Raw genomic sequence first — 13,722 nt, 5'->3', positions numbered from 1 at the left:
TTTGTTGCTGGTTTCAGAAGTTAAAATAAGAAATCAAGGTCATCAGGAGGAAAACCAACATCGGTGATTGGCTCCGTGTTAGTCAAAGACAACACTGTAACTTTGTCCCATGACAAAAGCAGAAAGGCCAGCATGTTTATTACCAAACAATGAAAGCTGTTCGACTTTGAGGAAACAAAAGAAGCATGAGACGAGGGTGCAACGGAAATTATTTAAGGCTCTGTTAAATTCTCAGCTTCAAAATTACAAAAAACAAACATAACTTTAGTTGTGAAAAGTCACAAAAAGCAAAAAACTAGTATAAAATTAAAAGTTTAAAACTGGCTACCCATATGATTACTTTTAATAAATAGGTTACTGTAAGAAAAAAGAAAAATTGAAAGTTAAATCTGATTAACTGTGCCAGAACTTTTATCAAATCATATTGCAGCCCGAGTTATTCAAAGACAAGAAATCAGCGTTTCCTGGATTGAAAGCAACACACATCATGTAGTCAAATACAAATATGCAATGGGAGCTTCCTTTGGTCTTTCCAAAATCATTCTCCTACAGAGACTCCTCGTGAAACCTGAAAATGGAAGACCTGCGTCCAAGCGATTTATGCCGTGTAGAGCGATGGACAGAGTTCACGCTAAAACAGCTAAATGGCTCTTCCTTATCACGACAGGTTGATTTAGAACATTTTCAATTTTGAGCATGCATGTTTTCAGATGAGTTTAGCTGCTTCAGGTTACTGCAATGATTAAAAATGGCAATTTTTTTAGAACCACATGGTAGCAGAGCAGACTGGTGGATAAAGCAACTGTCTGAATCCGCAAAGTTGTACATCCTGTCCAAGCTTTCCAAAAGTTAGATGACTCATTATACATCCTGCTGCAGTTTGTGTCAGTTAAAAGAACTATTCTGGACAAGATTTTCAAAGTAAAGCCAGCAGTATACCTGGTCAGCAAACTGGTCAATGTATGCATGCTTAAAAGTCAAAATGTTTCAATATTACGAAATACTTTGTCAAATTCCAAACTTGAGACATAATACAAGTTATAATAAAGTATATAATAGTGATTAACGCAGCTTTAAAAAGCAGCTGCAACCTCACAAACACTTATTATTTCTGGGATACTTCTCGACTAAAATAGGGAGGAAAAAAAGAAAGATTTTCACAGATGGCCAAGTCCGTTTGTCTGACTCCCTCCTGGGTCATCGCAAAGGCCATTAAGGTTGCAGCAGAAATGTCATCAACAGTTGTGATATCAAAAATAGGACTGACGTCTTTGCTGTCAGATGCTCTGTGATGGACAGCCAGAAAACACCGAGGACAGAAACTTTACCGGCTGTGGTAAGTCTTTGTCAGAAGAGTCAAAGTCAGGTTGTCCCATGGTTCATCAATATTTTTGTGGTGATCCAGACAAATGATGTATCTATTTAAAAAAAGAAGAAGACAAAAAATACAAAACGAGTAAATAATTCAACGTGTTTAAAGGGTTTTAAAATGGCACATGTGCTGGCAGTGGTTAACACCGCCGTCATCTCCCACAGAGTCTAAAGTGAACTTCCTGTTTTGGAACATACTCTCTTTCTCAGGATGTTACATTTTCCTCATACTACTGCTCCCAGGACTGTCTGCTCTGTTAGTCTCTGCTCTTTGGGGTCTTTTTCCTCTCTCCCGGCCCCGAGCTGCACAGACAGTTGTGTCCTTCATGCGCATACTTTCTGCAATCTTATGATAACAAACTAAAGCAACGGTTTGCACGGAGCAGCACCACCACCCACTCTTCTTTCGCACTTCCAACTGAGTCTATCCTCTCCCTGGCACTGCACTGAAACGCCACACAGTCATCCATGTGTCACATTTCTCCTCAGCTTGTGAACCATTTCTGCCCAGGCACTGTGTGGACATTTTATCACATTTTGTAAAATTAGTGAGCAGCCAACTGTGCAGTGCTGGTGAGTTCCTTGGTGCTGTTCAAGTAGGAATTTTTGCGGCACAGTATATTGTTCCAGCATCGTCATCACAACATGTGTATGTGCAGTATTAGTAGTTGTAGTCACATCGCAGGACATGCAATGTCAACTAGGGCAAATTTACTCAATTGAGTCTCCTTACAACTTTGTTTGGTGCTTGATACACACTGTTCTCATTTTCCATGACTAATCTACAAGAGAAGCATTTCTAACATAACATAATCTAAAACATGATCATATTGAATCAAATCTTACTAAAGAGGAAGGGAATGGCAGTGCTCGTACCTCTTACTCACTGCACCACACAGGCTGTGCAGCACTGTTCCTGCTTCTCTGGGAGTGTGGAATAATTCATCTGTCGGACGATCTCTGCAAATAGCTCGTCCACCATGGTCTTGCTCTTGGCCGAAGTCTCAATAAAAGGGCAACCCCACTCTTGAGCCAGAGCTCGTCCGTCCGTCCCGGCGACCTCACGCTCAGACTCCAGATCGACTTTATTCCCGACCAGGATCAACGGCACCTTCTCGAAGCGCTTCACCCGCACAATTTGGTCCCGCATTGGCCTGATGTCCTGTGAAATGAAGAGGGAGAGAATCACGAAAAGTGTAGTTAGCTATCTGTATAGGACAAAAATTAGAATGACACAATAGCCATGTCCCACTTGCATACAACATGCAAATTCTTATCGGATATTTAACAGTGGAAGTGTTAAAAACAAAGTAGAGGCAAAAAGGTGAGGTACACACACACTTATTGATTTCTCCTACGACGACATTATGAAAAAGGAAATGTAGACGTAACAATTACTATGGTGGAAGCCCTGTGATAACTAAAACACTGACTGATCTTTTTAGAATTACTTTTTTTTTTTACAAACACATTCGTCCATTTATTAATTACTGTTTGACAATTCACCAGGTACAACAAAACTGCCTATACATATTGATGCCTAATTTTCCACAACATTTTATGTTTTATTAATCTGTTCTGTTATCAGACAAAATATCCAAAAATTAGCTTGTTCCACATTCTGGAAGAGCTTTGCACATATGATAGTAAATTGTAATAACTGACTTTTGGGTCACTGATTGGATGAAATGAGACATGTGAAGACGTCAAAATATGAAACTGAGATCATTTTATTTCAAAGTTAAGGAACATTAGGAACTAATCGAGACACTAAAATCAAACAGCGGCCTGGTGCAGGGAGTCACTGTATTAGAAAAATGTTTGGCCAAATGCATTGTCTGTTTAGGAATAGTGACGTTAAATGTGTATTGTGCTGGATACTGATTGACAGCTCTTACTGGATTGGCAGCATGAATCACTAAAGCCCTGATTACCCCACACACACACACACACACACACACCTGAAATGACTGCTGGTTCACCAGGCTGTAGACCAGGATGAAGCCCTGTCCGTTCTTGATGTACAGGTCTCTCATGGAGGCGAACTGCTCGGTCCCCGCCGTGTCCAGGATCTCCAGCACGGAGGGCGACGAGTCCACCTCGATCTCCTTGCGGTAGAAGTCCTCGATGGTCGGGTCGTACTTCTCGATGAACGTGCCGGTGACGAACTGGACGGTCAGCGCGGACTTGCCGACGCCGCCGCTGCCCAGCACTACAACTTTGTACTCCTTCATCGGGGCGGCGGGGGGGGGGGGCAGGCTAACGTAGCAGCTAACGACTTAGCTACACGACTGTACCCGCTCCAGAGGCATGTATCTGGCCTTTAAACGAGCTCAAGACAGAGCGACCCAAACGTTACACGGTGTAAAAATAAACCCTCCTCATTCACTAAGCCCGACTGCACCGCTCATACCTGTGGTCGCTGCGGGCGAGTAAAAGTTGACGTCCGTGAAGTCCGGTGTTAGCTAGCAGTCGAGCTAGCTCGCGGTGCCATGTCCGAGCCTCCACACCGAGCACCGGGGACTCGCTGCCTGGCTACAGACAGCAAGATACACATGACACCTCCCCGACACGCAGCATGACAAGTCCGACACACACACACAAGCTCGTCGGCGTCGCAAGGCACGGCGCTGCGCTATGTCCGTCCGGGCCTGGTTCTGGTTCTGGTTCCGGCCCGGCGCCTCGGCACACGGGCGTACTATCGATGGACAAGCCGCAGATTCAATATGATGATCCGAGGGTCCATCGGCTGGATTTGTGGCTGCACCGGAGTGTTCGACCCCGTTCTGGACAGGTTTGATTATAGGAAGAAACGGCTTTTTTTTCTCACAGCGGATTTCCTGAAGCTAATAGACTGGTTTCCGCTAACGACAACTACACTTCCGGCGGGACCATTTTTCAGAATAAAAGCTTCCTCTCCTGCTGTAGTAAACACGTGTTAAACTAAGCAAACAGGTGTCTAATACAGTTGTATGCAAAAATGTTTAGGCCTATTTACATATTTTGTTGAAAAAGTAAAAAAAACAAAAACATTAGTAACCATTATAATAAGCCAACTTAAAAACAACAAAATAGTTTTTTGTCCAAATATTTTGGCAGCCTACAAATTAAAAGTACCTTTAGTGGAGGCGTGTTGCCTGCAGGGATTTATAATTCTCTGTATATATATATATATATATATATATATATATATATATATATATATATCAACCTTTTTGATTGAAAGGGTTGATCACGATTTGGTCAGCCAACAGGAATAGTTTACTTCTCATGCCAATGATATAAAATTATTACAGTAGTGGGTAAAAAGTCTAGAAACTTTAAATCAGACAGGCCAGAGATCGTCAACCGAGTGGCTCTTTTAGCTTTTAAATCTAAATTTAAAACCTAGATTTTAAGTACTCCAAAAACACATTGTTATGTATTATTATCATTATTTCAGACAAATTGTCACAGTTTGTCAGACATGCAAAGGCCATAATCCAATCTAAATATTGTGAACTGAAAGGTCCCGAAAGATATTTGAATACAGTGAAAATCTGTGATCATTAGACTTCAACTGTAAATCTAACCTCCATTTATAAAAAAAATATCAAGACACACAAAGGTAAAATGTAGATTTCGCGTTAGAGGACACAGAAAGATAATAACACTGACACACACTGACCAAGAGGATCACAATTATGTTTTTATTAAAGGTCAAACAGATATCGCAGAACTCATCATAGGCACAGTAACTTACTCTTTATAGCGATACACAGCAAAATGAATTGGCATGTAGCATAGCAGCACATACAAGCACCACAAGCAAATAGAAAGGAAAAAAAAGAGTGTTGAAGCAATAGGTGACTCAGAAACAGCCGGCACTTAAAAGTTTGTCCTAGAGTGTCAGAGAGAGTTTTTCATATGGCTTAGTCCTGAACAGTCTTTGGCCCCTCGTCACCTCTCAGGGGGCTGCCATTCAGTCTGTGACTGTACCCAACATGATAACGACTCACCAACAGAGGATTCTAAATAAAGGATGACACACACTCAACACATGAGATGTTTTAAGTAAACTCAAATAGGAAATCTACATTTTGCACGATGAATTCACAATTATAGCTGAACCTTTTTGAAATTACAATAAATACATAAAAAAAAAATTGTACTCCCTTATTGGTGACTGGACACCCACAGTATGTTAAGACCACTCCACATGTACTTTTCCCCCATACTGCACGTCAGCACTGCAGCGATGACGGGTGCTGGTTAGTCACAGTAGAGAACCTTTGGTGAGCTTTTGGGTACAAGTCATGTGAACAGACACTTTACAGTCAATATTCAAAAACAGTCCCGAGGCCTGTGAACCGATTCACCAGGATGACTCAGTCAATCCACCGCTAGGACAAGTGCCATGGTAACAAAATCGCTGGCTTTTGAGAGCAATATAAGAGCATCAAATGTCCAAATCGGCAGGAACAGAGTTACACAAGGATGTTGAAGCTGCTGCTGCTACGAGAATAACATTGAAAAACCTGGTTGTTTGCAGTTTTGACTTAAATCCACGAGAGAATTCGGATTTATTATTTTCAATAATAACAACAAGGGAGCACACAATAACCCATATCACAAAACCACAGAAGTTAAATCGAATTAAAAAACTCTGTGAAGACATCTCATATTCACATCTCACCTAAGTCTGATTTTTATATCTACTTTTCCTGGCTGTTTTGCAGCTTTCAGGTGGACCTACCCTGTGCTATATTTTGGTGATTTACCAGAGAGGATATAATGACAAGATTAGAATTAATTTATTATATTTATTCCAGAAGGACTATTTCTTTTAATCCATTTCTATTGTTGGATGTCAGGTTTGGATATTACTGAAATGCCCCGGTAATGAACTGCAAAAGCTTTTTGAAACCGCAACCCATTCATGGTTTACAGCTTGGCAATGTCATGCTTGGGGAACCACAGGGCTCTGGCAAACAAACAAACAAAGGGCAGATCCCTCAGAAGTAATCTTCTTATACCTTAATAAAATGATAAACATATCATTAACAATACACTGATTAGATTTTTTTTAATCAACTATTTTCTCTATATTTATTCAAAATAAATTTGGAGTATTTTGACATAGTTATGTACATAAGTGCAAACAAGGTGAACATCACACATTCATATACACCTCAGTAAGGATCGTCATCCCCCAGCACAGCTGGGCAGGAAGAGACTTCTGGACCATGTTCCCAACTGAAATAGAATTCACTAATAAAAACTCCAACCTCCATACGGAGACAGCTGAGGCAGAGTCGTCTGGTCTGCAAGCATGAAGTGAACCTTTACTAGTTTGATCTTTCTCTTAGTCCAAAAGCCTCGTTACCTCCCTGACAGAACGGTGTTTGCTTAAAAGCCAAAGTCCATTCTTATTTTTCAAAAACACCATGTACAAGAACAACAACAACAAAAAAAGAAAAACAATTAAGGTCAAATTAACACAGCAAAATAAACACCTGATCTCCCCTAAGGACCTTTGGATATTACGAGGATTTAAGTTTTCCATACAAAATATTTAATCACGTCGCAATAACAAGACAAACTAGTTAGACATTCCCTTCTTGAATAAGTTAGTGTTGTATGTTATTTCAATTAATGTGAAAAAAAAATCACAATTAGGATAATAGAAAGGTAGCCATGTTGTCATTTGTTGCCATAGCAACAACAACTATTACCATTTACAATGACTCCATCATTGTATACAAATGATTTTTATATTATATGTTTTTTTATCTTGTTGGTCTACACAAACTATTAATTATGGATAGATGACTTTTTATTTTCATGCTGTGTTTTTTTAAAAGTTAGATAAAAAAAAATGTAACCTACCATTAATACATTGTCATTTTGATACACAGCTATCATACCTTTATACAGTGACCAAGAAATAAGGCCCTTTGTTTGTGCCCCAGGAAAAAAAATATGCTGACTTAATTGTCCACAATGAAAATGCTCTGGTCATTGGACAGTGACCAGAGCATTTAGCAGATAAGCAAATAAAATAAAATAAAATAAAAAAGTATTTTTTCTCATGCCACACTGCAGATCCCCTAACTAACACACTCTTGTGCATCAATACATACATCTACATGTACTTAACCATTTGAAAGTCCTCGTGGAGCACTTTTTATTAATATTTATTAAGTATTCTGTATTTTTGCCAGGTGGACAGAACTTACTGAAGTCAAAATGATGTGAGGGGGGAAGAGATGAAGGCTAGACGGGATGCCTTGTCTTACAAAGACAATAGATTTAGAGAAAAGCTGGACATTATGATCATCAATTTCGTTGAACAGGGGAGGAAGTTTTCCATTCAGATTCTTCCAAGAGTTTAGAAAATGTAAAACACATTCAAAGGTACAATATATGTCTGTGACAAATAGTACAGTGCTTGTGCCTGTGTACAATAACAGGCTACATACTGTTTTATATGCAGGACCACAAGTGTCACAGAAATAAAGCATATCAACAATTAATAACTAATTGTACAATAAAATATGCATTTGTAAATTTGTTTACAATTAAATCTATTAATCTATAAAAAAAACTGACTAAATTATGGAGCAATACAAGTGGAATTTTCAAAATACTTTACAAATGAAAGATTACAACAAAACATAAAACAGTCAATAAGGACATCATTTAAAAATACATTATTAAATTCAAATTTAAATAAAGGAATTTTAAAAGTTGTATGAACATGCATTTTTTTTTAAAAATTGGACAATTTTATTGTACAATATGTCATCAATTAATGAAATGCTCTATTACTATTTCTGTGACACTTGTGGTTCGGCATAGCGTGATGCACTGGCTGTTGTGGCGGTTGCCTGGCAACGTCACTGCGACAAGATTTCAGAATCTCACTGTGCCTGGCTGTTGTTTAGAAACGCTATCAGGTGCTCCCCTGCCTCCAGTTCTTGTGCTAAGCTAATCGGCTATACTTAAAACACAAACATGAAAGCAGTATTGGTTTCCTCATCGAACGAAGAAAGACAGCAGGCGTGCTGTTCATGAAATGCTTAGCGCTCAACTACATGATTTTTAGCCCGATTTACCACTCGCCGACAAAAGCCCCAGATCGGAGCCAAATCAGCAACGACCGGCATGAGCACATTGGTATGTGTGAGTTAGCCTATACGTTGCAGCCTCCAACTAGATTTCCAGCAGGCTAAATATCTAGATGAATCTGCGATAATTACAGCCAATCAGAGCACAGGACTACGGCATTGTTGGGGGGTTTTTCCTGGTGAAAGATTGCGTAGTGTGTGACCCCCCTCTTGCTAGTCAGTCATGTAGTATGAACTCACAACGACTGCTTTGGGTATATTCAAAGTTTGGGGTACAGAAACTGATAAGCAAGACTTAAATGGTCCTGTAATGTACCTGTATGGTGTCCATTTGTACTTCAAAAAGTCTAATTCAGCTCTACCATTTCTGAGAGTGAAAGATATTTCTAAAAGTAGTCACACCACCCACTGACATTAAATATAAATCTATAGAACAATACACATACTTTAATATGTCTTAACACATAGTATCAGCATGGTACCTTTGTGACATAAGAAATAGCCTATATATAGTGAACGTTACATTTCAACATGCCAGTCTTTTAGAGGAGCATGTATAGAGTTTTTGCATTAGATACATTCACGACACAATGACATTATCTAAAATGAATAATGTTCAGTGGGAAATGTAATATCTGCAGCATTTACAACAAACCAAATATGTTATTCATTGTCTCTTTCAACACACTTTACTATGGATACAACACTGATATATTGACTTTACTTTAACAACAAGACAGCACAGCTGTCTCAGAGAAGAAACTAGTACAGATATGACTTACTGTTATAATAAGGAACCAAATATTACATCTATCTTTGAGCACTGGTCTGTTCTTAAAGTGTATTGACAGCAGTGGTTTGAGGAGACTTGAAAGAGGCACATTTGAATTTGGATAAATGTAATTTCAGCCCAGTTCCCAAAGCCGTTACGTTCAATTGTACATGCCTTCAGAACAATTCCTTACAGACATTTGAAAACCATAAATCAGACATTTTTTTAATCATCAGACATCAAACTGGTGATTTATTTTCCATCTATTAGCTTCGCCATAACTCAGTCCTGGTTATAACAACTGTCGCTGTGATAATAATGTGAGTCTGACAACTATAGACAAACAGGACATATCAGTAGAAAAGACGACACAATTTTAAGTCAGACAGGATATTTTCAAGTTCTAAGCTTTCTCCCTGAAGAGCCATAAAACATAAACGTCTTGTGCCACTCATTGAATTCCAAAGCCACATGAAAGGAGACAATTACACAAACCAACTGCCTGTTTCAAATACATATCTGCATTGAAGGGGGAGATGTTTATTAGGAGTTATTCAGGTATTGCATTGAATAGGGGCAGCTCCTTGCATATACCACCACTTGGCACACAGACTAGGCACATCAGGAAACACATCCAGCTTCCTTCTCTGACATCAGGTTTAAAAGTTTAAGAAGTACCAATTAAAACGTCTACAATCTTAGATCTGACACCCATAAACTTCATTTTGTTTTGAATTCAGGGAAGTTGGACACAGGAATTCTGGGTTTGAGGTTTGAATCCAAGGCTCATTGTTTCAATAGGAGGAGAAAATGACTGCGCCTGTAGATTGTCATTTTATCACACCACGTGTGGACGTCAAATCATTGTGAAAACGGGACAAACAGAACTTTCTTTTCAGTCATTGGATAATTACGGGCTAAAATCAATCACAGATCAGACATCACAAGTCGAAATACTTCACTGAAATTCAACAGTTTTGGTGATTCGAGGTGTCTGATCTGTAACTGGTCGAGTTATACCGAGTAAGGATTCACACAGCGAACATCACCTCACCTGCTTTAAGGCAGTTTGTGTCTTACGTCTAGAAATTAAGGGCCACATTCTGAAAAATCCCTTAACTCAGCTCCTTTAGCACAGAAGAGATTGTATCCTAATTTGATGGAACTCTGTCAATTTATAGTTTGTGTTTCATTAAAAGGAAGTAATGAGAAAAGTAATGTCTCATTTGCTGCCATTATCCAGTAAGTACCAGATATTGACTATGAAGCCAGAGGACAGAAACGTATATAAATCATACTTAACATTTATGAAACAATCTAAAGTGGTGATCAATGTAATTACTGTATTTTCTTACGAGAGGAACTGTGGGATAATACAAAGTCTTTTTGTAACAACAGATATTGCCATTAATTGCAAATAACAACACCTTTTCAATGTATGCTGTTAAGTTGTTTGAACTATTTGTGGAAACCGAGTCTCCTCTGCAGCTGAGCTGATAAACAAAAGGCACAAACAAATCAACCACAACTCACTGACGTTCCATCAGGCAAGAGGAGAACAAACTGAACCTAGTACAACACAAAAGTTACATTAGTAGCCATCTTGAGATGTAAACATGACGTGACATGAAACATTCCTTCTCTTCGAAAAAATGTAATGGTTTTCGACATGTGGCAGGTCCACAGATGACGCTTATATGGTCTGAATTTCCAGAATTCACCTTTCAGTGTTTCAGACTTTGGAACAGTCAAATGTGTTGGGTTGCCACGTGTGATGGCTCCAACCCATTAAGGATATTATAAAGTCATAAATGTTTATGCGTGTGTGTGTTTGTGTGCATACGTCTGCTGAACTTTTAAGGTGTGGGCATGTATGGCTGTAAGAACGAGGGAGCTCTATAGCTCGGCCTGGTCAAGTCAGTATGCATCAGGATGGCTGCTTTAAAGCAACAGTAGTACGTTCGGGCTTGTATTGCGTGAACCACCGCAGCTTTCCTACTTTTTCACAATATTTTCAGAGATTCACATTGCCACTCAGTCAGTGTGCAGTGTAGGTGAGGCACATGTTTGCTGCATTCAGAAAGATGGCCGCCCCGGTACTGCGCATGTGTCAGGGACTTTTAACTGGTGTTTCGGGAAAGGCTTACTGAGTTTAGTGCCACTGGAGCCGCTACCAGCATTTTGGGGATGGGACAGAAATGGGTTTCCATGGGAACACACTGCAGCTCTACTGGATCAGAAGTCAGAAGCTCTGAGGGCTCTGCTGGGAGAGGGAGGGAGAGGGAGAAAGAGAGAGAGAGAGAGAGAGAGAGAGAGAGAGACACACAAACATCTTTACATAACCTTCAGTTATCAGCAGATAATTCTGTAAGTGTGAGAAATATTTATAGTGTAAAGCCAGTATTTTGTGCTATTTTGTACCAAACTTAAATACTTAACAACATATCGCAAAGTATTTTTTAATGTAACTCAGCTGCTAAATTTCCGTGCTGTTTTTAAAAGTAGACAGAAAGTCACTGAAACAAAGAGAAGAGTTATTGAATTTAGGTTACAGCAGGGATGACACTTGACAGACTACAAACAGTAGACGACAGAGAACAACAATGACTGGGACAGACAGTGAACAATGATATGGTTCAATGCCAAACTAAGAAATCTAGATGAAAACAGTAAGCTAATTTAAGATTCGACTCAAATTATGCTCTCATTTGCTCACTACAGACTCAAAGGTGAAGACAGATGAAATTTGAACATAAGACAGGTGACACTTACAAGCAGGTGTTTCTTTAACCTGATGAAAAAAAAGGCTGAACAGGACTGAGAACCTACAAAGCTAAAATAAAGGAGAACTGAAATGAAAGAGCAAACCTGATTCGAGGCGGCAGATTCAGCGAAAGGAACATTGGTGACTGGGGTCGAGGCCGACGAAACAGAGGAGGTGGTGGCACCGTGCATCATGGCAACTTTTATTCAGGCGAGTCAGACGAAAGACAGAGGACGAGGATGTGGGCGGGAAGGGGAGGGGGGGGACGACAGGAATGATATGGTTACCATGGCAAAATGTGTAGGATCAAAAGTCATGGCACAAGTCAAGTGATACTGCCAGGATGAATTTGAACACGTATCAAGACACATGCAAACAAAATAAGAGATAAAGAAAATGACATATTTAACCAGCCAACGAGTTACAAAATAAAAAAAACCCAATGCTGTCCACCAACAAACAGTAGTCAAACAAACAAGGCGATACAGTCATACAATCTAATCAGACCTGAGCATCTGATAATTGTATTCAGTGGACGAAGTATGTGCATGGAGGGAGCAAATGATCCATAAGAGAAGAAAACTTTTTCAATAGTGTCACAGCTATAATTTGACACTAGTTCATCTCGTCTTCAGAAAATGAGTTGAGTAATTAGTTGATACTTGACTGAAATCTGCCGATCAATTGTGACTTATTTTCATTCACAGTTTTGTGATTGTCAGATTAAGTGACTGGCTTTGCAAGATAAATTTCAACATCTCACTTTCATTTTGCATTCAACTCATAAATGTCCTGTGGTGCAGGTGCTATGGACAGAGACAGTGCCAATACAACAATTGTAATAGAACAAACAATCTACCTTGTTTTCACTCAAAGGTCAGTTTACTATTCACTGAGAACATTAACCCTTAGCCTGAAAACAATATTGTAACGCCGTCTGTGTCTGGAGGAGTTTTGTCTGAGAAAATAACCACTGCAAATGTCAACAGGGCTCATCTCAGCTGAGAAACAGTATTTATGATTATAGTCAAATGCCGACTCGTGTCTTGTATTTCTGCCTGGTAACAGCCCTATTAGTGCCTATTGAAAACAGGGTGTGGACAACCTATAGATGTGTGTTTACCAGGTAGGGAGGGTCTCATGAATTGATTCTTTTGGTTACACTATGGAAAATGTAGGATCTAGTGTTCGTTGGAGTTAAACATACATAAGGGTCCAAAAGTCGGGCAATTTCAGCCTTTGCTGCTTCAATTTTCACCAATTAAATATGTCTAGTGAGTCCCCAGACATTATGAAAGAGCAATGCTAAATCAGTGGAGCATTAAACCCTTTGAGCATTTCAATTCACAACTGGAAAAAAGAAAAAAACAGTATAAAAGAAAAATCTGAAAGATTGACACCCCCACAGCAGTTTCAAATATCCAGCAGCACGACACATCCTGCAAAAATCTTTTCACTGTGGTTTATAAGGGCAATGGACATACTGTATGAAAAACATATTTTACCTTATGCTGAGATTTTTTTTATACTGAAAGTGAAATTATTTTCAAAATGTTGCATATTATTATCATAATATAAGCACGCAGCAGTGACAAATGCTTTATGGATGGAGAACACAAAGTCATGAGGTGCACAAAGATCACACACATTCAGATACACACACGTGACAATATGTCCTCGGGAAACCCTCTATAATCACTGTCTGC

General features: G+C 39.3%; 2 protein-coding genes across 17 annotated transcripts in view; both read right to left on the bottom strand.

Annotated features, from left to right (window-relative positions):
* Window positions 1-121: 121 nt before the first annotated feature.
* Window positions 122-4,261, bottom strand: rap2c (RAP2C, member of RAS oncogene family). The gene is made up of 3 exons (XM_035650141.2): window positions 3,333-4,261; window positions 2,248-2,533; window positions 122-1,418 (listed from the first exon to the last, which is right to left on the bottom strand). The coding sequence occupies exons 1-2, from the start codon at window positions 3,603-3,605 to the stop codon at window positions 2,255-2,257; spliced, it is 552 nt and encodes a 183-aa protein (XP_035506034.1). The 5' UTR covers window positions 3,606-4,261; the 3' UTR covers window positions 122-1,418; window positions 2,248-2,254.
* Window positions 4,262-5,046: 785 nt separating this feature from the next.
* The window catches only part of mbnl3 (muscleblind-like splicing regulator 3), a 28,172-nt gene continuing 19,496 nt past the window's right edge, over window positions 5,047-13,722 (bottom strand). For 11 of the 16 annotated variants that reach the window (XM_047334563.1, XM_047334565.1, XM_047334564.1 and 8 more), the window contains 2 exons: window positions 12,121-12,215; window positions 5,047-11,515 (listed from right to left, as the gene is read on the bottom strand). In XM_047334563.1, the coding sequence (XP_047190519.1) occupies window positions 11,495-11,515; window positions 12,121-12,215 (116 nt within the window). In that variant the 3' untranslated portion in view covers window positions 5,047-11,494. The remainder of the gene's footprint in view (window positions 11,516-12,120; window positions 12,216-13,722) is intronic. The other 5 variants (XM_047334570.1, XM_047334572.1, XM_047334574.1 and 2 more) reach the window with 3 other exon arrangements.

This window comes from Scophthalmus maximus, chromosome 9 (genome assembly GCF_022379125.1).
Source record: "Scophthalmus maximus strain ysfricsl-2021 chromosome 9, ASM2237912v1, whole genome shotgun sequence".
In the NCBI taxonomy this organism is placed as follows: Eukaryota; Metazoa; Chordata; class Actinopteri; order Pleuronectiformes; family Scophthalmidae; genus Scophthalmus; species Scophthalmus maximus.
The sequence above is the reverse complement of the archived record's forward strand: the minus strand, read 5'-3'. Positions and strand labels throughout refer to the sequence as shown.